General features: G+C 45.4%; 1 protein-coding gene across 1 annotated transcript in view; it reads right to left on the minus strand.

Moving 5' to 3' along the window:
• The window catches only part of MMP17 (matrix metallopeptidase 17), an 87,493-nt gene that overhangs the window by 13,113 nt on the left and 47,525 nt on the right, over positions 1 to 26,855 (minus strand). The window contains exons 2-4 of the mRNA XM_087705791.1: positions 14,158 to 14,290; positions 9,863 to 9,989; positions 1,629 to 1,912 (exon numbers count right to left, since the gene is read on the minus strand). Of these exons, the coding sequence (XP_087561917.1) occupies positions 1,629 to 1,912; positions 9,863 to 9,989; positions 14,158 to 14,290 (544 nt within the window). The remainder of the gene's footprint in view (positions 1 to 1,628; positions 1,913 to 9,862; positions 9,990 to 14,157; positions 14,291 to 26,855) is intronic.

Genomic DNA, 26,855 nt, shown 5'->3' on the forward strand with positions numbered 1-26,855 from the left:
GTGCATGCGCCAATCACACATTCACCGAACTGGTTGTTAAACTGGCTGAATTGCACCACTGACTAAGGGTGACATGATAGCAGTGTCCCAATATTTGAGGGGCTGCCCCAAAGAAGAGGGAGTCCACCTATTCTCCAAAGCACCTGAGGGCAGGACAAGAAGTAAAGGATGGAAACTCATCAAGGAGAGAAGCAACCTAGAATTAAGGAAAATATTCCTGACAGTGGGAATGGAACAGTGGAACAGTTTGAATACAGATTGTTAGGAATATAATCTAATGGTTGAGTTGGCAATATATAAATCATGTAACAATGTTGTACCTGTTTCATTGAATCATACTGTAAAATGTGATTGGTTGCTGTTTTCCTCAATCGGCCATAAGAAGGAGCCAGAACGACTGTTAGTTCTCTCTCTGTTTCGTTAGATACTGGGCTGATCTGATCTGAGTGTTTTGGAAGCTGGCTGTTAGAAAGTGCCGTGAGCTATTGTAAGTTTTGCAACTGTTAGCAAACATTGAGTACTGATGTTGTGAATGCTCCAACACTGGAAGTTTTAAAGATGAGACTGGGCAACCATTTGTCTGAAGTGGTGTAGTGTTTCCTGCCTAAGCAGGGGGTTGGACTAGAAGACCTCCAAGGTCCCTTCTAACTCTCTAGTCTAGTCTAGTCTAGTCTAGTCTAGTCTAGTCTAGTCTCTATTCTATTCTATTCTATTCTATTCTATTCTATTCTCATCTTCTTAAATTCAACCCCAACTCTATTGAGCCAACTCTTCCGCAACTCCAGTTTGCCTCTGCAGTCTAGATGTTGACAGTGCAACATCTTGGCTTTTCCCTATCCTGTTGAGTCTCCATGGTTGGATACTTTTAGCCTATCTTGCTTTGGTCTTATTCTTACTCTTTCATTCCTGCATTGTTAACACTGATGCAAAACCATCTTTTATAAATTAGAATGAAGAAGAACAGAAAACGATAGGGTTGGAGGGGGACCTTTTAGTCCAATCCCTTGCTCAAGTAGGAGATGCTATACCAAGAGCCGTGGTGGTACAGTGGTTAGAGTGCAGTACTGCAGGCTCCTTCTGCTGCCTGCCACCTGCCTGCAATTTGGCAGATTGAATCTCACCAGGCTCAAGGTTGACTCAGCCTTCCGTCCTTCCGAGGTGGGTAAAATGAGGAGCCAGATTGTTGGGGGCAAGAGGCTGACTCTGTAAACCACTTAGAGTAAAGCACTGTGAAGTGGTATATAAGTCTAAGTGCTATTGCTATTCTGGACAAGTAGCTATCCAATCTCTTCTTGAAAGCTTCCAGTGATGGAGCATCCACAACTTCTGAAGGCAAGTTGTTCCATTGATTGTTTTCACTGTCATGAATTTCTCCTAAGTTCTAGGTTGGATCTCTCCTAAGTTTCCATCCATTACTTCTTGTCCTGCCTCCAGATGACTTTGGAGAACAAGTCAACCCCTTCTTCACTGTGACAGCCCCTCAAGTACTGGAAGACTGCTATCATGTCACCCTTAGACCTTCTCTTCATCAGACTAGATGTGCCCAAGTTCCCTCAATCATCCATCCCATGGTTTCAAACACTTTGCTCCTTGAGGGTGGTCCTTGGTCCTTCTCCTGGCCCACGTACCTGATGACCGGAAGGTCCAATATTCATCATCATCAAAGTGAGTGTCTCCAGCAGTATGATGTTCTCCTGGGAAGAACGCATGGGCTACCGTGCCCCCAGGGCCATCAAAGGGGTAGTCATCATTGTGATCGGTTTTGGAGAAGTCAATCTGGATGTCCGCATTGTTGCCGGCCACTTCATGGAAATTCAGGGGTGTGATGTCACTCCACACCTTCAAGGCGTAGTACATCAGGGCGCGAACCGTGTCATGGCCCAGGTGGGATTCTTTGGGGAATGTTCGAACCCTGAAAGAGAAGAAACTTGGATCAACAAAGCATCCTTTCAAATGTCTATGGAGATTCTTAGTCCTCCAGGCCATGGTTGCCCCAAAGGTGCTTTATTTTTTTTCCAAGAGGCAACTGGACTTTCTGGGTTTTTTTCCCCCCTTTGAAGACGTTTCGCTTTTCATCCAACTGAGGAAGAGCTGAAGAAGCTTCTTGGATGAGAAGTGAAATGTCTTCAGAGAAAAACAAGAAAGTCTAGTTGTCTCGTGAAAGAGCACTTTGGGGAAAGAAGGGAAGGGAAGGAGGAAGGGAAGGGAGGGAAAGGAAGAGAAAGGAAAGAAGGAAGGGAAGGGAAGGGAAGGAGGAAGGGAATGAAAGGGAAGGAAAGGAAAGGAGGAAGAGAAGGAAAGGAAAGGAAGGGAAAGTAAAGGAGGAAGGGAAGGGAAGGAAAGAAAAGGGAAGGGAAGGAGGAAGGAAAAGAAAGGGAAGGAAAGGAAGGGAAAGGGAAAGAAGGGAGGGAAAGGGAAGGAAGGGAAAGGAAAGGAAAGGAGGAAGGGAAGGAAAGGAAAGGAAGGGAAGGAATATGGAGATTCACAGTTGTCCAGGTTCATGGTTGTCCCAAAGGTGCTTTGTTTTCAAGAGGCAACTGGTTTTTCTGATTTTTCTTTGAATACATTTCGTATTCTCATCCAAGAAGCTTCTTCACTTCCGACTGGATGGTGGGGAATGGAAAGATTGATGCTCCTTGCAGACAGCTGGTCATTTGCGTCCTTTCAGAGGGTCATTAAGGCCACTTGGAGGCTTGTCTGTGTCCTCAGGGTCACCTGAGTGGTGCAAATGGGTGCGGAGCCTTCTCGGAACTGCTGAAAGGACTCCTGTGTTGTAGACTGGAGATGGACAATGTCGGATCCTTCCTCCTCTGTTGAGAGAGGGCTGCCAATTTTGACATTGATGGCCTCTTTGACCCCTCTTTCAACCCATTTGCACCATTCAGGTGACCCTGAGGACACAAATAAACCTCCAAGTGGCCTCAGCGACCATCCAAAAGGATGCAAATGACCAGCTGTCTGCAAGGAATATAAATCCTTCCGTTCCCCACCATCCATCAGAACTGAAGAAGCTTCTTGGATGAGAATACGAAACGCATTCAAGGGAAAAAACCAGAAAGTCCAGGGGTCTCTTGGAAAATAAAGGACCTTTGGGACATCCATCTTTCAACCACCACAATATATCTCTGTCTTTCTTAGCTTCTGGTCCTGCAACTCCCAGAATTGGAAAAAAAAAACGCAAAACACTTAGCTAAGAATTTTGATTCCTAGAGCACAGGTAGTCCTCGACTTACAACAGTTCATTTAGTGACAGTCCAAAGTTACAATGGCACTGAAAAAAAGTGACATGACCGTTTTTCACAGCCACATCACCATGCTCATGTGATCAAAATTCAGATGCTTGGCAAAGGGTTCATAGTTATGACTGTTGCCATGTCTCGGAGTCTCGTGATCCCCTTTTGCAACCTACTGACAAGCAAACACAATGAGGGTTAGATTCACTTAACAACCGGGTTTTCAACTTATCAACTGCCTATGATTCACTTAACAACCGTGGCAAGAAAGGTTGTTAAATGGGACAAAACTCACTTGATCAAATGTCTCACTTAACCACAGACATTTGGGGCTCAAATAATGGTCATAAGTTAAGGACTCCCTGGAGTAATGCCAACCTCCTTATTTAACTCCATTAAGTTCTTTATGGCATAAAGGTAAAGGTTCCCCTCACACATATGTGCTAGTCGTTCCTGACTCTAGGGAGCGGTGCTCATCTCCGTTTCAAAGCCGAAGAGCCAGCGCTGTCCGAAGACATCTCCATGGTCATGTGGCTGGCATGACTCAACGCCAAAGGCGCACGGAACACTGTTACCTTCCCACCAAAGGTGGTGCCTATTTTTCTACTTGCATTTTTACATGCTTTCGAACTGCTAGTTTGGCAGAAGCTGGGACAAGTCATGGGAGCTCACTCCGTTACGTGGTGCTAGGGATTCGAACCGCTGAACTGCTGACCTTTCTGATTGACAAGCTCATCATCTTAGCCACTGAGCCACTGCGTCCCTCTGAGCTTATCAGCTCAGCTTTCTTTAAGTAGCCATCGTGCTTCATTTTTAAACAATTGTCTGGTTTTATGGCTTTTTTTAAAAGCCATAAAACCAGACAATTATTTAAAAATGAAGCACGATGGCTACTTAAAGAAAGCTGAACTGATCAATAAAGTAAATTTCAAGTCATTTGTTTAAAGCTATGCATCCCTCACCCTGGATAGAGCAATCTATACATCATGCTCTCTGCATTTCTGCAGAGAGCATCTCCTACAGCGAAAAAACTGGATCTGCTTATCTAGAGCCGGCTGGATTCAAGTGTCGTCCATAGAAGTGGAGAGCTTCACTGTTTTTTAAACAATCTGTCCAGAGCTGGTGTTTTATTCCCCTGCCTCCAAGAGCTTGCTTGCAAAATGATTTAATGAAAAAGTGATTTGTTTTCGTCAGCAAAGCTCAACTCTCAACAGTTGCCATAAACCACTGGAAAAAACCCTCACCCACAGATAATACAGCATTATGACCTTAGCTTCATATGAGTAACTCCTTTTTTAAAAAAATCCTGCGAATCAATCAACCTTTCTTCCTTCCTTCCTTCCTTCCTTCCTTCCTTCCTTCCTTCCTTCCTTCCTTTCTCTCTCTCTTTCTTTCTTTCTCCTTTCTTCCTCTCTTCCTTTCCTCTCCTTTCCACCCTCCGTCCATTTCCTTCCTTCTTCTCTCTCTCCCTTCTTTAATCTCCTTCCTTCCTTCATCCTTCCCTCCCTCTTTCCTTTCCTCTTCTCTCCTTCTTTTGTCCCTCCCTTCGTCCCTCCCTCGCTCCTCTTTCTCTTTCCTTTCTCTTTCCTTTCCTTTCTCCCTCCCTCTCCCTTCCTTCTTACCCCTGTCTCTCTCCCACTCCCTCCCTCCCTCCCTCCCTCCCTCCCTCCCTCCCTTCTGGCTCCTTTAAGGATGAAGGCTGAAAGACAGCAATCTATCGGACTATGACACAGAGCAGAATCCACTAGTTGCTGGTCGAGCTTTCTGATAAAAATGGGGTGGAAAACAGCTGATTTTTTTGGGAAGCTGGTGGCTTTTCATCCAGTCATCACAAGGGACCGAAATTCATTTCCGATTTGGCAAGGTCCGCATTCGCAGGAAGCCAAGTGGAGAAATTCGTCAGTTCAAAGTGTCAACGAATAAACTCTCGCTGCTCGCCCAGAAGCCCATAAATGGCTCATTATCTCCACATGCAGGTAAAGCATTTTCTTTCCGCTTTTGGCACCTGCAAAGGTCTTCTTATCCTCCACTGAACATCCGCAGCCATAAAAGAAGACCTAGCTCCAGGCGCTGCTTTATTAATGGATTGCGTTTTTAACCTCTTTTATGTCCGACCAGATTCAGGCGGGGGAATCTGAAGCAGGAGAGGAAATAATTCAGAGGAAGCAGGCAAAGGAGGATGGAGTTTCTTTGCTTCGTCTCCCCACCAGGTCTCAACGGGTTTACACCTGTCCAGAGGTGGATGCAGATGAGTGAGCGGCCAGGCTGGTACAGGTTTGCAGTCCCATAGTTGCTGCTTGGGGACTCAGAATGTCCTCATGAGAAGTAGGCCAGAGGGGTCTTCCTTCTTTCCATTCTTGACTCCAGGGAAAATGACAAATTGGGAAAACAAAGTCAGGTCAAAGAAGGTGAAGCAGAAATGGAAGAAGATGGAGGGACAAGATATAAAAGATGGCTTATAATGCCATCATATAACGATGGTGGAGGCCTCCAGAAGAGCAAGTCAGGACTCTGCAGCTCTCCTGATACCTGGAATGGTAAAAGAAGGAGGGGGGAAGGAGGGGAGGAGGAAGAGGAGGAGGAAGAAGAGGAGGGAAGGAAGAGCAGGAGGAGGAGGAAGAGAAAAGGAAGAGAGGAGGAGGAGGAGGAAGAGGAGGGAAGGAGAAAGAGAAGGAAGAGGAGAAAGAGGAGGAGAAGGAGGAAAAAAGGAAGGGAGGAGGAGGAAAAGGAGGAGAGGAGAAAGAGGAAGGGAAAGGAGGAGGAAGAAGGAGGCAGAGGAGGAGGAGGAGGAGGAAAAAAGGAAGGGAGGATGAGGATAAAGAGGGGAGGAGAAAGAGGAGGGAGAAGGAGGAAGAGGAGGAGGAGAAAGAGGTGGGGAGAAGGGGGAGGAGGAGGAAGAAGGAGGAGGAAGAGGAGGAGGAGGAGGAAGAAAAAAGGAAGGGAGAAGGAGGAGGAAAAGGAGGGGAGGAGAAAGAGAGGCGGAAGGAGGAGGAAGAGGAGGATAAAGAGGCAGGGAGGAGGAAGGAGGATCAGGGGGAAGGAGGAGGAGGATAAAGAGGCAGGGTGGAGGGAGGAGGGGGAAACAAACAGGTAGTGGGCCCTCCCGCCCTCCCTCCTCTCTCTTTCTCCTTACTCCATGTTCACTTAACCAACCACAGCTCCTACATTGACTAGTGGCTTAGTCGCTGAACTTGAAGGGGCTCAACACAACGGGATCATGGCAAGCTTGTTGATCTTCACTGTGGAGCCCTGAGAAGAAGCCAGAGCTTCTCCATTCTCCTCTAATCGCACTGCGATCCTCAGTTCCGCTCCGCTGCCTTGTTTACACTCTTTCTGCTATGGACACCAACCAGCCTTCTGTGCTTCGTTCTGGTCCAGAAATCGATGGGTGGCTGTAGCCACCATCTTTGGGGAGCAGTGGTTGGAGAAGAGGCTCCTTCCTTCTGCAAGATTTTTGGAAAACCTAGGATGCTGCTCAGACACACAGCGGCAAGGAATCCTAGGATTGGAAGGGACCTTGGAGGTCTTCTAGTCCAACTCTTTGCCTAAGGCAGGAGACCATCTTGCATCTTGGACAAACGGCTATCCAATTTTCTTTTTTTGAAGACCTCCAGTGATGGAACTGCAGCCTGAGGACCTCTCGGGAGGGCTTCTTCCTCCACGCTTTCCTTCCTTACACTCTTCTTGATTGTTATCATCACAAACTCGCCACCAACTCTCCAAAGCGGCAGTAGAGGGAGCTCTGGCCACATCGCTGAATTTGGATGTGTTGCTGAGGTCAAGAGAAGCCAATGGAAGAACTTGTTCATTGTGCAAAATTCTCTCCGGAGAGAGAGCTCCCTGGCTCACGTTGATGTTAAGAGTCCTAGAGAGGAAATAAATCATGCCCAATGGCCAAATTGATCTCTTCCCCTACACGATCTAGGTTCAGATCCAAAGACTTCGGTGGCAAGGGAACGGTAGTTAAGAGGGTTTAGTAACTCACAACCCATTCTGCGAAAACATCCCCTTCTATTTCCCCCTCCCTCCACTGCCTCTTCTAATTCCTAGATCCTTCTGCTTTCAGTTTTTACACATATATGAAAAGGTAAAGGTTCCTCTCGCACATATGTACTAGTCATTCCCGACTCTAGAGGGTGGTGATCATCTCTGTTTCAAAGCCAAAGAGCCAGCGCTGTCCGAAGATGTCTCCGTGGTCTTGCGGCCAGCATGACTCAACGCTGAAGGCGCATGGAACGCTGTTACCTTCCCCCCAAAGGTGGTTCCTATTTTTCTCCTTGCATTTTTTATGTGCTTTCGAACTGCTAGATTGGCAGAAGCTGGGACAGGTAACAGGAGCTTATATATACTATATCTATATCTATATCTATATCTATATCTATATCTATATCTATATCTATATCTATATCTATATCTATATCTATATCTATATCTATATCTATATCTATATCTATATCTATATCTATATCTATATCTATATCTATATCTATATCTATATCTATATCTATATCTATATCTATATCTCTATATCTATATCTATATCTATATCTATATCTATATCATCTATATCATCTCTATCTCTATCTCTATCTCTATCTCTATCTCTATCTCTATCTCTATCTATATCTATATCTATATCTATATCTATATCTATATCTCTATCTATATATCTATATCTATATCTATATCTATCTCTCTATCTCTCTCTAAATATATACACACACACACACATACACACATACACACACACATATATACATACATACATATATTGGAGATATGTATATATGTATATATGTATATATGTATATATGTATATATGTATATATGTATATATGTATATATGTATATATGTATATATGTATATATGTATATATGTATATATGTATATATGTATATATGTATATATGTATATATGTATATATGTATATATGTATATATGTATATATGTATATATGTATATATGTATATATGTATATATGTATATATGTATATATGTATATATGTATATATGTATATATGTATATATGTATATATGTATATATGTATATATGTATATATGATGTATATATGATGTATATATGATGTATATGATGTATATATATATAGTTATTCGGGTTTTCTCCCGCATAGAATTAGAGATGTCTTGGCGACGTTTTGACGAAGTCTCATTCGTCATCTTCAGGCTACTTCAGGCTACTTCAGGCTTGGTGTTTCCAGGAGTAATGTGAGCTCTCGGCTGTTTCTTCCTTTTAACTGCCAGTGGAAGAAACAGCCGAGAGCTCACATTACTCCTGGAAACACCAAGCCTGAAGTAGCCTGAAGATGACGAATGAGACTTCGTCGAAACGTCGCCAAGACATCTCCAATTCTACGCGGGAGAAAACCCGAATAACTAGAGACCTACATACTAACACCCGCGAAAACCTCAGAAAACATATATATATACATACACACACACACACACACACACACACACAAACACACAGACATACACACACTATATATATATAATATAATTTTTACTATATATATATAATACTATAATACTATATATAGTATAATTTTTTAAAATATGCATCCATAATATGTTTGAACATAGTTGGTTCTGGGTATCACACATATTAATCCAATTCACAGTAACAATGTTATTACAGTATTGTTATTATGTTAATAATATGTTAATATAACACAATATAATTATGTTATTATGTTAATAACAATGTTATTAACAATGTTAATAATCTCTATCACATTTATCAAAATTGAGTAATCTTCATTATATTGTTTAAACATCTATACACTTCTAATCTTTCTATTATTTCCTCTCCAAATCACGATTTGTAACCCGACCAACAAAACTTACCAAACAACCCAACAAGCTACCCTGTTTCCCCAAAAATAAGACCTCTTGGGATAATAAGCTCAGTCAGGCTTTTGAGCGCATACTCTAAAATACGATCTCCCCCCAAAATAATCCCTCCCCCAAAATATTGCAACACAGCAGCAGCCATGAGGTGACCACACTCGCCGCCTCCTGCACCTCAAAAATAATAAGATCTCCCCGAAAATAAGGCCAAGCGCTTATTTTGGGGGGGGGGTTTGAAAGAAAATTAGACCCTGTCTTATTTCCGGGAAAACATGGTAGAACTCTTCAGTTTGGACCACAAGCAAACCAAAGCTCTTTCTGGAGGCTGAAGGAACCAAGACACCTCATCACTTTTAATTATAACAGAGACTAAATTTGAGAGTATTTTCATCCAACCTGTGTTAAATGGCATCAGTCCAGGTGATTATACTATCCTTGGCAGAGGTAGGTTGCTACCGGTTCGCACCGGTTCGGGTGAATTGATAGTGGCATGTTGGCCTGGGTTGCAGAATCGGCAGTGACACAGGCTGGCCACGCCCCCGAACCAGTTCTCTCATCTTTGCTGCCATTGCCGGCATGTTTTTTAGTCCATCTCAAATGTTTTGTGCATGTGCAGATCAATTTACAGGCAACTGTGCAAAGCGGGTGTATAAAGCAGTAACATCGACAGCAACCCACCCCCGATCCTTGGTGAGAAGACCTTCCTTCCTCCCTCACCAAAAGGGATGACGTGAATGGCATGAATGATTTCATTTCCTACCTCCAGGATAAATTCCTTTTGTTCCATTTGGCAGCCCCTTGGGTATACCGCTTCTTCCTCGTCTTTGATTCCCCAAGATCCGGCAAAGAGCAACGTGGTGTCTTCATCAGTTTGAAGGTGGCTTCATCTACAGATGAAATATAAGTGTTTTTTTTTTTAACAAAATCAGTGTGGTGGAAGGCAAAGGGAATAAACCTACTCAGGAATATATGTTGTTTTGGTGGGGATAAGGGCATAATTAGAATATATTGTATATTTTTTAGTTGTTACAGAAGGAGAAATATAATGGGGGGAAACAGGGTCTCCGGGGGATGGGGATGCACTGTAATATTAGTTTTTTTCCTTTTTCTTTCTTTCTTTCTTTCTTTTCTTTTTGTATTTAGATATATATGTTGTCAGGCCTGCAAGCCATCTTTTCTTTTGGACTTCAGGCCTGCCACTCTTTCTATTGTCCACTTTCTATTGTGGGGAAATGGGAAGGGGAATTACACGGAGTTGGGTAATATGTAGCCATAGTAACATTCTTTTTGGAAACTCAAGGTCATCTTTGTCTCTGCATCTGACCGGAACTGGATGGGTGGAACTGCCAGGCATGGCAGAGGAAGATTGGACCATGTGATGGACTTGTGGGTTTGGGGGCAAGATCATGAACTTTCAACTGGGTGGGAAAACCGGGAAACTTTCAGATTCAGGTTTTCCCAGATGTGTCAACGTGGCTTCTTTAATAAATTGGAGTTTTGAGGAAGCACAAGCCTCAGACTCTTAATGTGTGTGTGTGTATTATTTTTGTATTATTTGTATTTAAAAAAACAAAAAAGTATTAAGAAACAACAAGGCCAGAAACGAGAAAGAGAAAAAAATAATAATAACTTTTGCAAGAAATGTTCTTTCGATTAGTCTTTCCAAAGAGAAGAAGCTGCTGCACGCTCGGTTTTGAACCTTAAGTGGCGTGCCTTTTCCATCTCAACCCTTGGAGAGCAGATGCATTTGGGAACAAAAAGAAGAAGAGACTCAACCGTTCTTCGTTTCGCTCCCAGGCGACTTGGAGCATCTAATAAGATGGGAAAGGAAAGGAAAAGAAAAGGGGGGGGAAAAACTCCATAATAATAATGACAGCTCCTTAATTAAGAAACAAGGCGACAAGAACTCTGGCCAAGGGCTGCTGGAGGATGGGGCGAAGAGCCTTTGAAGAGGGCTGCCAGAAAAGAGGCAGGGGTTGCGGAGTCCCCTAAGCAGCCAATCAGCGGTCCCGTCCTCCTTGTTCACAAGAGGGGGGGCTCTCTAATGAGCAGAAGGCCATCTGAGGGCAGAGGATGGCATGGGTGATGGGAAAGCTGGCTGGTTTTACAGGCAGGGCAATGCGGCTTTTGCACTTTCCATGCTGGCAAGGGGGCGATCTTATACTTTTAAGTAACGAGGCTAGAGTCGTCGTTGTAACAGTAACGGTTTCTAACAGATTTATTATAACAGGTCTAGCTACAGAGAGGATTCAGAACGCAGACAGACCCTGACCAACTGACAGCTCTTTATATACCCGAGCTGTCAGTTGGCCAGCCAATGGGTGATCGGCTGTTCTCCCGCCAGCCGGCAGGTGCGCCGCAGCCAATCAGGTAACGGCTGCTCCGGCCCCGCCCGTCAGCTGGCACGGGAGGACGCAACATATACAAGGAGTGTTTTCCTTTCCTTGGTGGTCTCTGAGCTTTGGTGGTTTGCTTGCAGATGTTTCATTACCCAACTAGGTAACATCATCAGTGCTAGAAAGGAGGGGAGTTGTGAGGAGGAGGAGGAGGAGAAGGAGTGTAAGGTCCTTGGTGATCTCTGAGCTCGGTGGTTTGCTTGCAGGTATTTCATTACCCAACTAGGTAACATCATCAGTGCTGGGGGTGGGTGGATTGTGGAGAGGAAGAGGAGGAGGAAAGGGGAGGGGAGGAAGAGGAGGAAGAGGAAGAGAAAGGATGATGATGATGATGATGATGATAAGGTCCTTGATGGTTTCTGAGCTTGGCAGTTTGCTTGCAGAAGTTTCATTATCGAACTAGGTGATGTCATTAGTGTAGGAAGGGATTTGGGTAGAGGAAGAGTAGGAGGAAGGGGAGGGGAGGAAGAGGGATGATGATGATGTTGTTGATGATGATGATGATGATGATGATGATGATGTCCTTGGTGGTCTCTGAGCTGGATGGTTTGTTTGCAGATGTTTCATTACCCAATTAGGTAATGTTATCAGTGCTAGAAGGGAGGGGAGGTTGTGAAGAAGAAGAAGAAGAGGAGGAAGAAGAGCAGAAGGAGGAGGAGGAGTGTGAGGTCCTTGTTGGTCTCTGAGCTTTGCAGTTTTGTTGCAGACATTTCACTACCTAACTAGATAACATCATCAGTGCTACAAGGGAGTGGGGTTGTGGAGAGGAAGAGGAGGGGGACGGAGGAGGAGGAGTGGGAGGTCCTTACTGGTCTCTAAGCTTGGAGGTTTCTTTGCAGACCTTTCATTACCCAACTAGCTAATATCATCAGTGCTAGCCTTTTCTAGCTTGCTAATGAAACGCCTGCAAGGAAACCAACAAGCTCAGAGACCCCCGAGGACCCCACAGTTCTCATCCCATGACCACACCCAAGGGCTGGAGAAAATGCCAGAGGATCTGCATCTAGAGAGTGCGGGGGGGGGGCGTCAGACTTCAATCCTAGAGTTGGCAGCCGCTGCTTTCCTTCATGACGAAGGGCCTTCCTGCTATCAATAGATCTTATCAGAAGGCTGCCCTTGAATTCCCTGGCTTGAAGCCTCCAATTTCCGAGATTGGTCTGGGAAAGCCCAAAAGGCATCCATGGATTTATGGCTTGTCCTTCAACTCCCCAGCACAGAATGTTCTTCCTTGAAGATGTAGGGGAGGCCTCTCCCGTGATGCCTGCATCCCATCACTGGTGGGATTCAAATAATTGAACAACCGGCTCTCTGCCCTCATGATTTCTTCCAACAACCAGTTCACCAAACTGCTCAGAAAGCTAACAACCGATTCTCCCGAATGGTATGAACTGGCTGAATCCCACCACTGGGGAGCCTTTATCTTTACCTGGAACATAAATGGAACTATTGTCTCCCAAACCAGGGGTTCCCAACCTTTCGGACCTCAGGGACCACTAAATTCATAATTTTAAATCCTGCAGACCACTAATACGATCTGCCTAATGACTGGCTGGGTGGTCATGTGACTTGGGTGGGCGTGGCCAACTCAATGTCACTCACATCGAAAGGCGCCTCGCCATCCTCTACTCTCCTCTCCCCTCCCAGCCCCTCCTCCCCTGCCCACCCGGGCTCCTTAGGGCCCCAACAGGAAGCAGTTGCTGGAGCTAAGCAGCCACCAGGAGAAAGAGTTGGCCAAAGAGCTCAGTTCAAATTGGATTTGACCGAGAAGGAGGCTCAGCAGAAGTTCCTCACTGAGGACTACCAGCATAGGCTTTCCAAGCAGAGGGAAGACCTGCGGGAGTGAAAGGCCAGGTGCTGCCGCCTGGAGGCTCAGCAGGCTGAGATGGTCAGCCAATTTCAGGCCATGATGCAGTCCCACTGGAACGAGGCCCTCCGGCTCTTCACCACCAGTGATATTTCCCTCCAGCCTTCGGCCAAAGCCCCAGACCAGGAGGCTGAAGCAGACCCCACGTCAGAATTTCTGCCCCCCCTCTGACCCACACAAAAAGACCCCAAAGGGGTAGGTTCCACCACAAAACCGCGGACGACAAAATCGCGGTCAACGAAAGCGCGTATGTGACGTCATCACAGCGTGACGAAAAAGATCAAAAATTGTAAAAATAAAGCGAAAACCGTACCCTAACCCCCCCAAACCTAACCCTAAACCTAACCCTAAACCTAACCCTTAACCTAACGAAAAACCTAACGCTAACCCTTAACCTAACGCTAAACGTAACGCTAACGCTCTAAACCTAACCCTAACCCTTAACCTAACCCTTACCTTTATGTGAATCGGCTTGCTGTAATTTAATTTTTATTTCAATTTTTCGATCTTTTTCGTCGCGTTGTGATGACGTCACATACGCGATTTCGTTGACCGCGCTTTTGTGGAACGCGGTTTTGACAGGTCACGAAGGGGGAGACTCTCTGCAGCAACATAAGCATTCATTGCACGTATCCATCCCAGGGGACGTAGTTTGAGGACCCCCTGATTGAGTGCAATATAAAAAATGCAATTGATTTTTCTGTGGACCACCCAAATTTTCTTGTGGGCTACCTGTGGTCCACGGACCACCAGTTGGTGACCGCTGTCCCAAATCATTCCTGGTTCTTGACTCACCTAGAATCCCCGTGGCTTCAAGCCCTCCAAACTGTTGCATGACCATAATGGCTTTGGTGAGCTCTTCTTGGGTCTGCAGTTGTCCTGTGATGGGATCTGGTGGGGGCAGGTAGCCAAACTTGGTCAGCCAATCCTGTTGGAAATGAAAAGAGGGAGAAAGAAAGAAGAGGATTCAGAAAAGCCCAAAGTCCTTCTGATTCTGCTTCATCTAGAAGATAGGACAATAGGGTTGGGAGGGAGCCTAGGAGGTCTTCTAGTCCAACCCGCTGCTCAAGCAGAACCAAACAGAAAGAATAACAGAGTTGGAAGGGACCTTGGGGGTCTTCTAGTCCAGTGTTTTTCAACCTTGGCAACTTGAAGATGTCTGAATTCTGGGAGTTGAAGTCCAGACATCTTCAAGTTGCCAAGGTTGAAAAACACTGTTCTAGTCCAACCCCCTGCTCAGGCAGGAAACCCTGTACCATTCCTGACAAAGGGTTGTCCAATCTTTTCTTGAAAACCTCCAGTGATGGAGCACCCACAACTTCTGGAGGCAAGTCATTCCACTGATTAATTCTTCTAACTGCTAGGAAATTTCTCCTTAGTTCCATGTTGGATGCCTTTTTGCTTAGTTTCCACCCATTGCTTCTTGTCCCACCTTCAGGCGCTTTGGAGAACAGCTTGACTCCCTCTTCTTTGGGGCAGCCCCTGAGAGATTGGAACACTGCTATCATGTCATCCCTAATCCTTTTCCCCATTAGATTAGACCAGTGTTTCTCAACCTTGGCAACTTGAAGATGTCCGGACTTCAACTCCCAGAATTCCCCAGCCAGCATTCGCTGGCTGGGGAATTCTGGGAGTTGAAGTCCGGACATCTTCAAGTTGCTAAGGTTGGGAAACACTGGATTAGACGGACCTAATTCTCTCAACCATTCATCATATGGTTTATTCTATCCAGGACATGGCACTTAAGTGATGCTTGAACTATATATTAATACGGCATGTATATTATGTTTGTTATGTATGCGCATGGATCATTTTAAAGGTTATCTTATCTTGTCTTGACTTTTCATATCATATCCTATCCTGACTTGATTTATCCTATCCTATTCTATCCTGAGTTGATTTGACTTATCCTATCCTATCCTGAGAACTTGACTTATCCTATCCTATCCTGTCCTGAGAACTGATGTATCCTATCCTATCCTATCCTGACTTGATTTGTCTTATCCTATCCTATCCTATTCTATCCTATCCTGAGAACTTGGCTTATCCTATCCTATCCTATCCAATTCTATCCTATCCAATCCTATCCTATCCTATCCTATCCTACCCTACCCTACCCTATTCTATCCTATCCTGAGAACTTGGCTTATCCTATCCTATCCTATCCAATCCTATCCTACCCTACCCTATTCTTTCCTATCCTGAGAACTTGGCTTATCTTATCCTATCCTTACTTGATTTGACTTATCCTATCCTATCCTATCCGATCCTATCCTATCCTAGGAAGGGACAGTAGCTAAAGCGCTGAGCTTATTAATCAGAAAGGTCAGCAGTTTGGCGGTTCGAATCCCTAGCGCCACATAACGGAATGAGCTCCCGTGACTTGTCCCAGCTTCTGCCAACCTAGCTGTTTGAAAGCACGTAAAAAATGCAAGTAGAAAAATAGGAACCATCTTTGGTGGGAAGGGAACAGTGTTCCGTGTGCCTTCGGCGTTGAGTCATGCTGGCCACATGACCACGGAGACATCTTCGGACAGGGCTGGCTCTTCGACTTTGAAACGGAAATGAGCACCGTGCCCTAGAGTTGGGAATGACTAGTACATGTGTGCGAGGGGAACCTTTGCCTTTACTTTACCCTGTTCTATCCTATCCTGAATTGATTTGACTTCTCCTATCCTATCCTCTAGTCTCACTCATTTGCATATCCCCACCCAGCTCCCACTCAATGGCTGTCCCTGACTGATCAATGGACGTGTCAAGGCAGATCTGTGTACATTACTTTAGGTAATAAAATCCAGTGACCTTCATGCGTTCCAGGGCTGACATTTAATTCTCTCAACCAACTAAGAAAACATCTCGGATTACGGCCCGCAGCCCGCACGCCTCCATCTTTGATTTTCTACTTTGTCGGACCTGGCAGCTCATCAATTTGAGAATTCAACGGAGGGTAAGGGAAGATCTTAATAGGAGCAGTGCTGAGCGGAGAAAAAGAGCTTCCTTCGCAAACGAGAGAAACCTTGCGCTTAGAAAAGGAGGGAAAAGTGAGACAACAGAAAAGTGGATCCCATTGCAGAGATATGCCGAGAATCAAAAGGGCCTCTTCCCACATTGCTTAAATTGCCCTAGATCCTCTTTCAGGCTGTTTACGGTTGCACGGAGTTTGCTAATCATCCATAATAGGTTTAAGCAATGACTAGAATGCAGAAGCAACATTTGCCCGCCTAACGGAAGGTTTGCACCGCGGCCATCGCCATGACTACCCATTCAGCTTCAAGGGAAGAAGAAATGGGACGGGACAGACAGGTGTCAATCAGAAGGCTGGACTAGCACCAGAGCCAGGCCGCCATCGCCACTCAACCACGACCTTGGTTACCTTCCCTGCTTAGGGAATCTTGTAGCGTGTGAGGGAAGAGTTTGATACAACTCTAAGCTCACTCTCTTTTTAGATCTTCTGGTCAGAAGATTCAGCATCTGACTATCATCCCATCAAATTGAACAGAATAACAGAGTTGGAAGGGACCTTGGAGGTCTTCTAGTCCAACCTTTTGCTCAGGCAGAAAACCCTACACCACTTAAAACAAATGGTTATCCAATCTCTTTTTAAACACTTCAAGAATAATTATGGAATAGAATAGAATAGAATAGAATAGAATATGGAATGGAATAGAAGAGAATATGGAATGGAATAGAATGGAATAGAATATGGAATGGAATAGAATGGAATATGGAATAGAATAGAATAGAATAGTAGAATAGAATATGGAATGGAATAGAATAGAATATGGAATGGATTAGAATAGAATAGAATATGGAATGGAATGGAATAGAATAGAATAGAATATGGAATGAAATGGAATGGAATAGAATTAAATTTGGAATGGAATGGAATAGAATGGAATAGAATAGAATATGGAATGGAATGGAATGGAATAGAATATGGAATGGAATAGAATAGAATAGAATAGTAGAATAGAATATGGAATGGATTAGAATAGAATAGAATATGGAATAGAATGGAATATGGAATGGAATGGAATAGAATAGAATATGGAATGGAATGGAATAGAATATGGAATGAAATAGAATAGAATAGTAGAATAGAATATGGAATGGAATGGACTAGAATAGAATAGAATATGGAATAGAATGGAATATGGAATGGAATGGAATAGAATATGGAATGGAATGGAATAGAATATGGAATGAAATAGAATAGAATAGTAGAATAGAATATGGAATGGAATAGAATAGAATAGAATGGAATAGAAGAACAGAGTTGGAAGGGACCTTGGAGGTCTTCTAGGAAATCTATATCAGTGATGGCTAACCTTTTTGTTGAGGTGTGCCAAAAGTGTGGGGAGTGTGTGTGGGTGGTGTTGCATGCACATGTGCCCGCACTAATAATGCAATACTCTCCCCCATGTGCACAACCCCCCTTGTGCATGCGTGCAGGCCTCCAGACTTTCCTGAAGCCTCGAGACTTCCAGGAGGCTTACCTTACTAAGAACAGCTACATCATTTTGTGCTTCTATCCTGATTAATTGTTTTAACTGTCAAATTGACTCCTTTTACTACCAGTTTGCGCGTGCACCTGAACTGGTAGTAAAAAAATTGGCAAACCCATCATTGATATGCATCATTAAAGATGTACTCTGAGAACTTCTAGGTAAGAGCCTTCTTAATTCTCTCCTATCCAAGCTTCACTGCCTCTTCTTCCTTCCTTCCTTCCTTCCTTCCTTCCTTCCTTCCTTCCTTCCTTCCTTCCTTCCTTCCTTCCTTCCTCTCCTGTCCTTCCCTTCCTTCCTTCTTCTCTCCCGTCCTTCCTTCCTTCCTTTCTTTCCCTCCTTCCTTCCCTGTCCTTCCTTTCTTCCCTTCCTTCCCTATTCTCCCTCCCTCCTTCCCCTGTCCTTCCCTTCCCTGTCCTTCCTTCCCTGTCCTTCCTTCCCTTCTTCCATTTCCTCTTTTCCTTCCCTATCCTTCCTCCCTCCCTCCCCTAACCTTCCTTCCTTCCCTCCTTCTCTTTCCTTTCTTTTCCTTCCTTCCTTCCCTGTCCTTCTATCCTTCCTTCCATCTTTCCTTCCATCCTCCCCCCTGTCCTCCCTTCCCTTTCCTTCCTTTTCCTCCCTTCCCTCCCTCACTCCTTCATTTTCTTCCTTTCTTCCTTTCTTCCTTCCTTCCTTCCTTCCCTCTTTCCTCCCTCCCTCCCCTCCCAGTTGGCTTCCTTGGAAGAGTGTCCGTTTTTCAAAATCAACTGTTTGAAAACCAAGTGAGGAACCTTCGAGCAATTGTAACTGATCATCCAAGGCACAGAACTAATTACAATGTAAGCTTTAATAACCCACCTGATGCTTTTATTAGCTCCCTGAGACATCGCCCTAGAATTGAGCCAAGAATTCCAGCTAGCGGGGCTTCTTCGGAACTGTCCAAGGTACCAAACTTCCCCTGTCCCAGGTATAAAAAGCTTCTCCCACTCAAGTTTATTCAGCTGGAAACCTGCATCTCTCACTAACAAATCTCGACCTGACTTCAGAGTCTGCTGGCTGCCCGTGAGAGCTTCAAGCACCCACCGAAGAGGAGAGGAGGCCATTTGCTACCCTCAGCATTCGCATCATGCAAATGTGCTGCTCTTCAAAACATCTGTCTGAGAGAGATTCCAGCTTGCAGAAGTGCCTGCAGTGCAGCTATTTTCAGCTCCATAAACAGTGGATGGTCGATTACTGTGGGATTGACTCTTTCTGTAGGAGGCACAGACAGCTGCTCCTAAAATAAGACAGCCTTGCTGTCTTCAAGTTAGCATCTAGGTTTCCCTTTTGAGCAGGGGTGTCAAACTCAAGGCCCCAGGGGCCGGATCCGACTCGCCGGGTGCGTAGATCTGGCCCGCGGGGCTGCCATGGAAACCACGAAAGACTGGCCCGTGGTGCCTCTGCCAGTGAAAACCGAGCTCAAGAGGGCTGCGGGTGGAGGGTCGCAGGAAACAGTCACAACCTAAAACGGAGCTCGTGATGGCCATGGGTGACCCTTCTGAGCTCCGTTTTTGGTTGCAGGAGGCAGTGGCAGTTGAGAACGGAGTTTGGGAGTCTTCTCTAGTGGAGCGCTCAGGCCACCACAGGCACCCCTGACACGAGTGGCACAGGTGGCCCCGACAAGGTGGCCACACCCACCCTGGCCATGCCCACCCCAGACCCCTGAGGTCAAACACAGCCTTGATGTGGCTCCCAACGAAATCGAGAAAACGCATGTTAGGAAAGCAATAAAGAGAAGAAAGATCAAGAAACTCCAAAACAAATACAAAACCGCAAAATGAACAAGAGGCAGAAATACAAGTAGACTGTAGATAAAAATAGTATGAAATTGAGACATAACAGGATTAAATGTATATAAAGGACATTATATAGAATTAATAGAAAAAGACATATGAATGTGTGTGTGTGTGTTGTATTTGTGCTGATACAACACAAATGTAACAAAGGCAACAGTAAAAATATTGGCTTTCTGTCTGGATGGGCTCTTGTGATGAGCCGATAGACAGAGAAAGGAAGCAGTATGCCTCCTCCCATATTTGGGCATACCAGGGGTTGTGACACTAAATAAATAAATAAATAAATAAATACATACATACATACATACATACATACGTGTTGCAATTGTGCTGATAAATATATATATATTGTGCCACAACCCCTGGTATGCCCAAATATGGGAGGAGGCATACTGCTTCCTTTCTCTGTCTATTGGCTCATCACAAGAGACCATCCAGACAGAAAACCATTATTTTACTGTTGCCTTTGTTGCAATGCAACACACACACACACACACACACACACACACACATATACACACACACAAAATAGATAGATAGAGAGGATGGGTAATAGATGATAGATAGAAAAATAGATAGATAGATAGATAGATAGATAGATAGATAGATAGATAGATAGATAGATAGATAGATAAAGTTAGATAAGATTTACATGTAAAGACAAAGGAAACAATGGATATGTAAAAGATGTAAAATGTGTTGCAAAGATAATATGATTGTGTAAATAAAATAAAAAAATTAAATAAATCAAAAAAGAAGACACACATGGTCTCTATCCAGCAAAGTTGGGCTTTCTAAAGAGGTCTAGAGGCCAAAGGATCGAGGGAACTGGGTGTGTCTAGTCTGAGAAAGAGAAGGATTAGGGATGATACGATAGATACCTTCCAGTACTTGAGGGGCTGTTACAGAGAATTGAGGGTCAACTTATTTTCCAAAGCACTAGAAGGCAGAACAAAAAGCAATGGATGGGAAGTAATCAAGGAGAGAACCAACTCAGGAGAAACGTCCTGATAATTAGAGCAATTAATTGATGGACTGGTTTGCCTCCAGTAATTGTGGGTGCTCCATCACTGGAGGTTTTTAGGAAGAGATTGTGGACAATCATTTGTCTGAAATGATCTAGGGCTTCCTAGTTGACAAGGGGGATGGAGTAGAAGACCTCCAAGGCCCTTCCAACTCTGTTATTCTGTTATCATCAAAGAGAGAGGCAACCTAGAACTAAGGAGAAATGTTCTGACAGCGAGAGCAGTTAATTAATGGAATGGCTGATCTCCATAGGTTGTTGGGTGCTCCATCATGGAAGACTTTCAAATATGAGACTAGATTCTTCACTGCCAGTTTGTTTGGAAAGATATATAGGGTCTCCTGCTATGGTCAGGGGTTTGGACTAGAAGACTTCCAATGTCCCTTCCAAGCCTGTTATTGAATGTCCTTCTCAACTGTTTCCCCTTCCTTCCTTCCTTCCTTCCTTCCTTCCTTCCTTCCTTCCTTCCTTCCTTCCTTCCTTCCTTCCTTCCATTGTCCTTCATCTCTTCCTCCTACCCATCTTCCTTGCTCCCTCCTATAATCCTTCCTTCCTTCCTTCCTTCCTTCCTTCCTTCCTTCCTTCCTTCCTTCCTTCCTTCCTTCCATTGTCCTTCATCCCTTCCTCCTACCCATCTTCCTTGCCCCTTCCTTCCCTCCCTCCTATAATCCTTCCTTCCTTCCTCTCTCCCTCCCTTCTATAAACCCAAATACCACTTTCATCTTGACTGTCACTGTATTTTAATCTTCTGCTTATCCTCATCTCTGGAGGAGATGGTAATTGCTGTGACAACTGGAGTTTTCTTCACTGATGTCCAGGATATAGCAAGTTATTGAACGGGTACGGCTATAATCGATCTAAGCTTTCTATTTGTTCAATATCCCCATTAAGTTCTCTCTCTGTGATGATTGATGTCAGACACCAATGTCACATTAAAACATGCCTGTCTGGTTGCTTCATATCTTAGCTGTCCTCAAGAGACAAACTGGGGTACGATAGGAGATTATTCTCTGCAGGGGTGGAATTCACATACTTTCCCTAAAAGTAAAAAGGCAAAGGTTTTCCTTGCACATCTGTGCTAGTTGTTCCTGACTCTAGGGGGCAGTGCACATCTCTGTTTCAAAGCCAGAGAGCCAGCGCTGTCTGAAGACATCTCCGTGGTCATGTGGCCGGCATGACTCAACACTGAAGGTGCACAGAACGCTGTTACCTACCCACCAAAGGTGGTCCCTGTTTTTCTACTTACATTTTTTACGTGCTTTCGAACTGCTCGGTTGGCAGAAGCTGGGACAAGTCACGGGAGCTCACTCCATTATGTGGTGCTAGGGATTTGAACCGCCGAACTGTCAACCTTCCGATCAACAAGCTCAGCCTCTTAGCCACTGAGCCACCGCGTCCCTGCTTTCCCTACCCGGTTGCAAATGTGAGCACACATGCCCCCTCAATGCATGTGTATGGCCATCCACACATGCACTTTGCTCTCACATACGGCTTACACGCATGCGCATGGCTTGAAAACTTGCTTAAATAGAATGGCATAGAATTGGGGTGGGTGGACAGGCCCTCCTGCGATGTCCACTACTGGCTAAGGTGAACTGGTCTAAACTGGCTGAACACCAGCTATGATTCTCCAGCTCGTACCCATCCTTACCTCCCACCCATTCCCACCCATGTCTTTGGCATTTGGGTGTGCACCGCTGATTCTATCATCCCGGCGCTGATGAGGCAAGGGGAAAGGCAGTGAGGCAGCGTTTTGCTTCTAAAAGCAGAAACGTGTTATTTATTTAGCGATTTTAGAAAAATGGTACGATTTCCACCACCGTAACAAGTTTGGGTAGCTTCCAAGGAAAAAGTTATAAACATTCATCAGCTCCGCCTGGAAACAGATGGGATTCATGCAAATGCGACTTCCCACGAATGTTCTTCCAGGCTGACGTTGAACTATGGGGTTTGCAGTTAGGAAGGGAGGGAGGGAGGGAGGGGGAGGGAGGGGAGGAAGGAAGGAAGGGGGGAAGGAAAGAAGAATGTCAGAGCGGGGGAGGGAGAAAGGAAGGGGAGGAAAGGAGGGAAACTGTGAGAGAGGAGGGGGGAGGAGGAGAGGAGGAAGGAAGAATGTGAGAGGGAGGGATGGAGAAAGGAAGAAGAGGAGAGGAAGGGAAGGAGAAAGAAACAAAGAAGGAAAGAAAGAAAGAAAGAAGGGAGGGAGGGAGAGGGAGGGAAACTGTGTCTGTGTGTGTGTGTAAGAGAGAGGGAGGAGGTGAGAGGGAGATAGGGAGCAAGCAAGGAAGAGGTAAATAGAAAGGAGTGAGGGAAACTGTGTTCCCTCTTCCTCCCTCCCTCCCTCTCTGACACCCTCAGGTTGCCTCCCTCCTTTTTGTCTGTCCATCTCTTCCTTCCTTGTTTGCTTCCTCCCTCCCTCCTTCTCTCTCATGGAAGGAAGGAAGGATTTATGATCCCATCTATTGATAGTAGACTTCTTAGGCGATACAAAGCAGGCTATTTAGCACCTGCTACTTCTTAGCAACTATTACTCAAAAGGAACAGTTGACTTTACCCTGTGATAGGATTGTCCCTCTTTCATACTTGCTAAGTGTTTAGTCTTTCCACCAATTCCCTTTTAACTTATAGAAACTGCCCAACCTTCCCTCCTAGGCTATTCCATCCGTCCATCTGTCCATCCGTCCGTCCATCCATCCATCCATCCATTCATCTATCTGCCTCTCCATCCATCTGTCCATCTATCCACTCATCTATCCACTCACCCATCTATCCAACCACTCACCCATCCACCCACCCACCCGTCCACCCACCTGTCCACCCGTCCGTCCATCCATCCATCCATCCATCCATCCATCCATCCATCCACCTGTCCATCTGTCCATCAATATTCACCCATCTATCCATCCATCCACCTGTCCACCCACCCACCCACCCATCCATCCACCTGTCCACCCAATCCATCCACCTGTCCACCCCTCTATCCATCCATCAACACACCCATCCATCCATCCATCCATCCATCCACCCATCTATCCATCCATCCTTCCATCCACCCATCCATCCACTTGTCCACCCATCTATCCATCCATCCACCCATCCACCCATCCACCTGTCCACCCATCCATCCATCCACCTATCTATCCATCCATTCACCTGTCTACCCATCTATCTATCCATCCATCCATCCACCTGTCCACCCATCCATCCATCCACCCGTCCACCCACCCACCCGTCCACCCACCCACCCGTCCACCCACCCACCCGTCCACCCACCCACCCGTCCACCCACCCACCCATCCATCCACCCACCCATCCATCAATATCCACTCATCTATCCACTTGTCTACTCATGTATCCACCCACCCACCCACCCACCCAACCCCGTCACTGATTGCTCTTCTCAGCTAGATTTTAACTGCTCTGCTTCTCCAGGAGGCATCTCATCCTTTCGCCATGCTAGAAGAATCTCCTAAAAGGCAGGCCAGAGATTTCCTGACTGCGGCAATTCATCCTCCTGCAACCGTGAATGAGTTGGTGACAGAAATTAGGTCCCTTAATTCAGTCCTGATGTCGTCTGACAAATCATCTCTGGCAGGCCAACCGATGTTGCCCTCTGAATGGCCGAAGCCTGGCAGGGAATAATTGGCTTTGCTCAACTACAATGCGTTGGTGTTGCTAATCATTGCAGATCCTTCGGGATGTTGTTGCATCGATGCATTTCCATTTCCTACGAAGCATTTATGGAAGGAGGCTAAGATCATCCATTGAACCACCATTCACAGTTGCCACCATCATCGCCATCATCATCATCATCATCATCATCATCATCATCATCATCATCATCATCATCATCATATTTTTCTCACAGTTCCAAGGTCCGCTTTTCTGGTCAACAAGCACCATTAAACGTAGCATCTGTGTCTAACTGAGCATTTTTCACATATGCATTTATTGTAATTTATTGACCGCATTTCCACCCACTCTAGTAATACATTTACTAAATTTGCAGATGATACAACAGTGGTGTGACTAATCTCTGGGTGGTGGTGGGAGGATGAGTCTGCCTATCGAGATGAGGTGGACCGCTTGCTTTCGTGGTGTGGAGACAATAGCTTGGTCCTTAACACCAAATAAGACCAAGGAGCTTATGAAGGAATAGATCAGACATCTAGCCCTTATCAAGGGAGACCGAGTGGAGCAAGTGGCAAGTTTTAAGTTTTTGGATGTCGTCATAACAGAGGACCTGATCTGGGGCAACTCACATTGCAACCCTGGTCAAAAGGGCCCAGCAGACATTATACAACCCGAGACTTCTCAGGAAACAACAACTGAATGGAAAACTGGTGGTGACCTTCTACCACTGCACCACAGAGAACATTTTAACTTACTGCACAAACTGTGTCTGGTTTGCCAATTGCACAGGAGCAGATGGGGCAGCACTCCAGAGGGTCAACATCATTGCCCAGAGGACCATGGGATGCCCTCTCCCCTCTTTGGAAGAGCTTTATAGCTTTAAACTGCCTTAAGAAAGTGCAAAACATCCTTAAAGATCCATCTCATCCTGGGCACACTTTTTTTTTTGGAACTATTACCATCTGGCAGCCGGTACAGGGCAATAAAGACAAGGACAAATAGGCTGAAAAACAGCTTCTACCCCAGAGAAGTAACCATATTGAATTCTATAGTGCAATATCGGGTTTTCAATCTCAATTATGTAGAAAGTAATATGGGGTCATGGAGTGGGGTAGAAATGGAGATTTTACAGTATCCTTTCCCCCAGGAGTAGGGAGGGAATCGGAATTTTGCAATATCATTACCCTGCCACACCCACCAAGCCACACCCCGCCCACCAAGCCACACCCACAGAACCGGTAGTAAAATATTTTGAGTCCCAACATGCCCGGGAGGGGCGGGGCAGGAGGGGAGGAGTGCAATGAAATTTAGCCAGAGCTGTGAAATCAAGGAAGGGTGCAGATCAGTGGTGGGTTCTGGATCCCGTTGCAACCGGTACACTGCAATGGGGCTGGGCGTCCACCATGGGCACATGTGCTATGCACGCATGGGCACCCACTGCCTGCAATGCTCCAGCTGCTCGGTGGAGCATTGCGCATGTGCCATATGCTGCGCGCGCAAATGGCCCGTTTCCTTCAAATACAGGTTGAAACGAGAGCCAGCGGGTGGATGAGCCCTCCAAAGCACCGTTCCGGCAGGGTGGCTGCTGCTTCCGGCAGGCACTGGTATGCGTGCCGAGGCGTACCTCCCGGAACCCACCACTGGTGCAGATCATCGGAGATTAATTCCTGAAATACAAGTACTTTGTGCCGGCAAGAACATCATCCAAATATTTATTTCCTTCAAAGCGGCGAACAAGAGGACATTCTAGCCAACAGATGATTCCCCGTCAATTTGGTTTTTCGGTCCAGATTTCCTGTGGAGAATGCTTGCCCCATTTTTCACCCTCTAATAGTTTGATCAATGCAAGCACACATGCTTCCCTCCCTCCTTCCCATCCACCCCCGTTCCTTTTTTTGTGACTTTGGCAAGGTTTCCGATCTTGGATGCGTTCTGGCAAGGATTTCCCAACCGAGCTAGGAACCGTGCCCATTAATTAGAAGGACTCATATGGAGGGGAACTCTCGCTTTGCAGCCCCTCCCAAAGATGTGGGAGTCCTTTGATTTCTTCTCGTCTATTCACGGGCCAACCGTTTCTCTCCGATGGATGAGATTCCCCCTCTTGACGCCTCATTCTCATGAAGGGGAAGACGGGAATTCTGGAACTCACGGAAGCTCGGGAATGTCATTCTCAATGCCCCCAAGGCCGTCGTTTTATGTCAATTAATTTGAAGTCCCAACCTTTGGCAGAAACAACATTCTCTCAATAAAGGAGAATATTTGCAGTTCAGGGTTGAAATGGGAGGGGGTCTGTTCAGACCGAGGCTTCCCAAGAGCCTGAAGCAAACTCCTCGTCCCGACAAAAAACTCTTTTTATTAATTTGCTGTGAATTCTGATCATTCACATCCAGCAAAGTGTTTCAAGGGAGGATTTACAGTCACAGACCTTCTCTGGCTTGGAGAGCTGCCAGGCTGATATCTGCAAAACTTGGCAAGGAGCCTCGGAGAGTCACGAACCAATTAAGCGAACTGATTGTC

Source organism: Thamnophis sirtalis, unplaced genomic scaffold, assembly GCF_051295495.1.
Source record: "Thamnophis sirtalis isolate CommonGarterSnake01/CBP01778 unplaced genomic scaffold, rThaSir2_p1.2 scaffold_2, whole genome shotgun sequence".
NCBI lineage: Eukaryota > Metazoa > Chordata > Lepidosauria > Squamata > Natricidae > Thamnophis > Thamnophis sirtalis.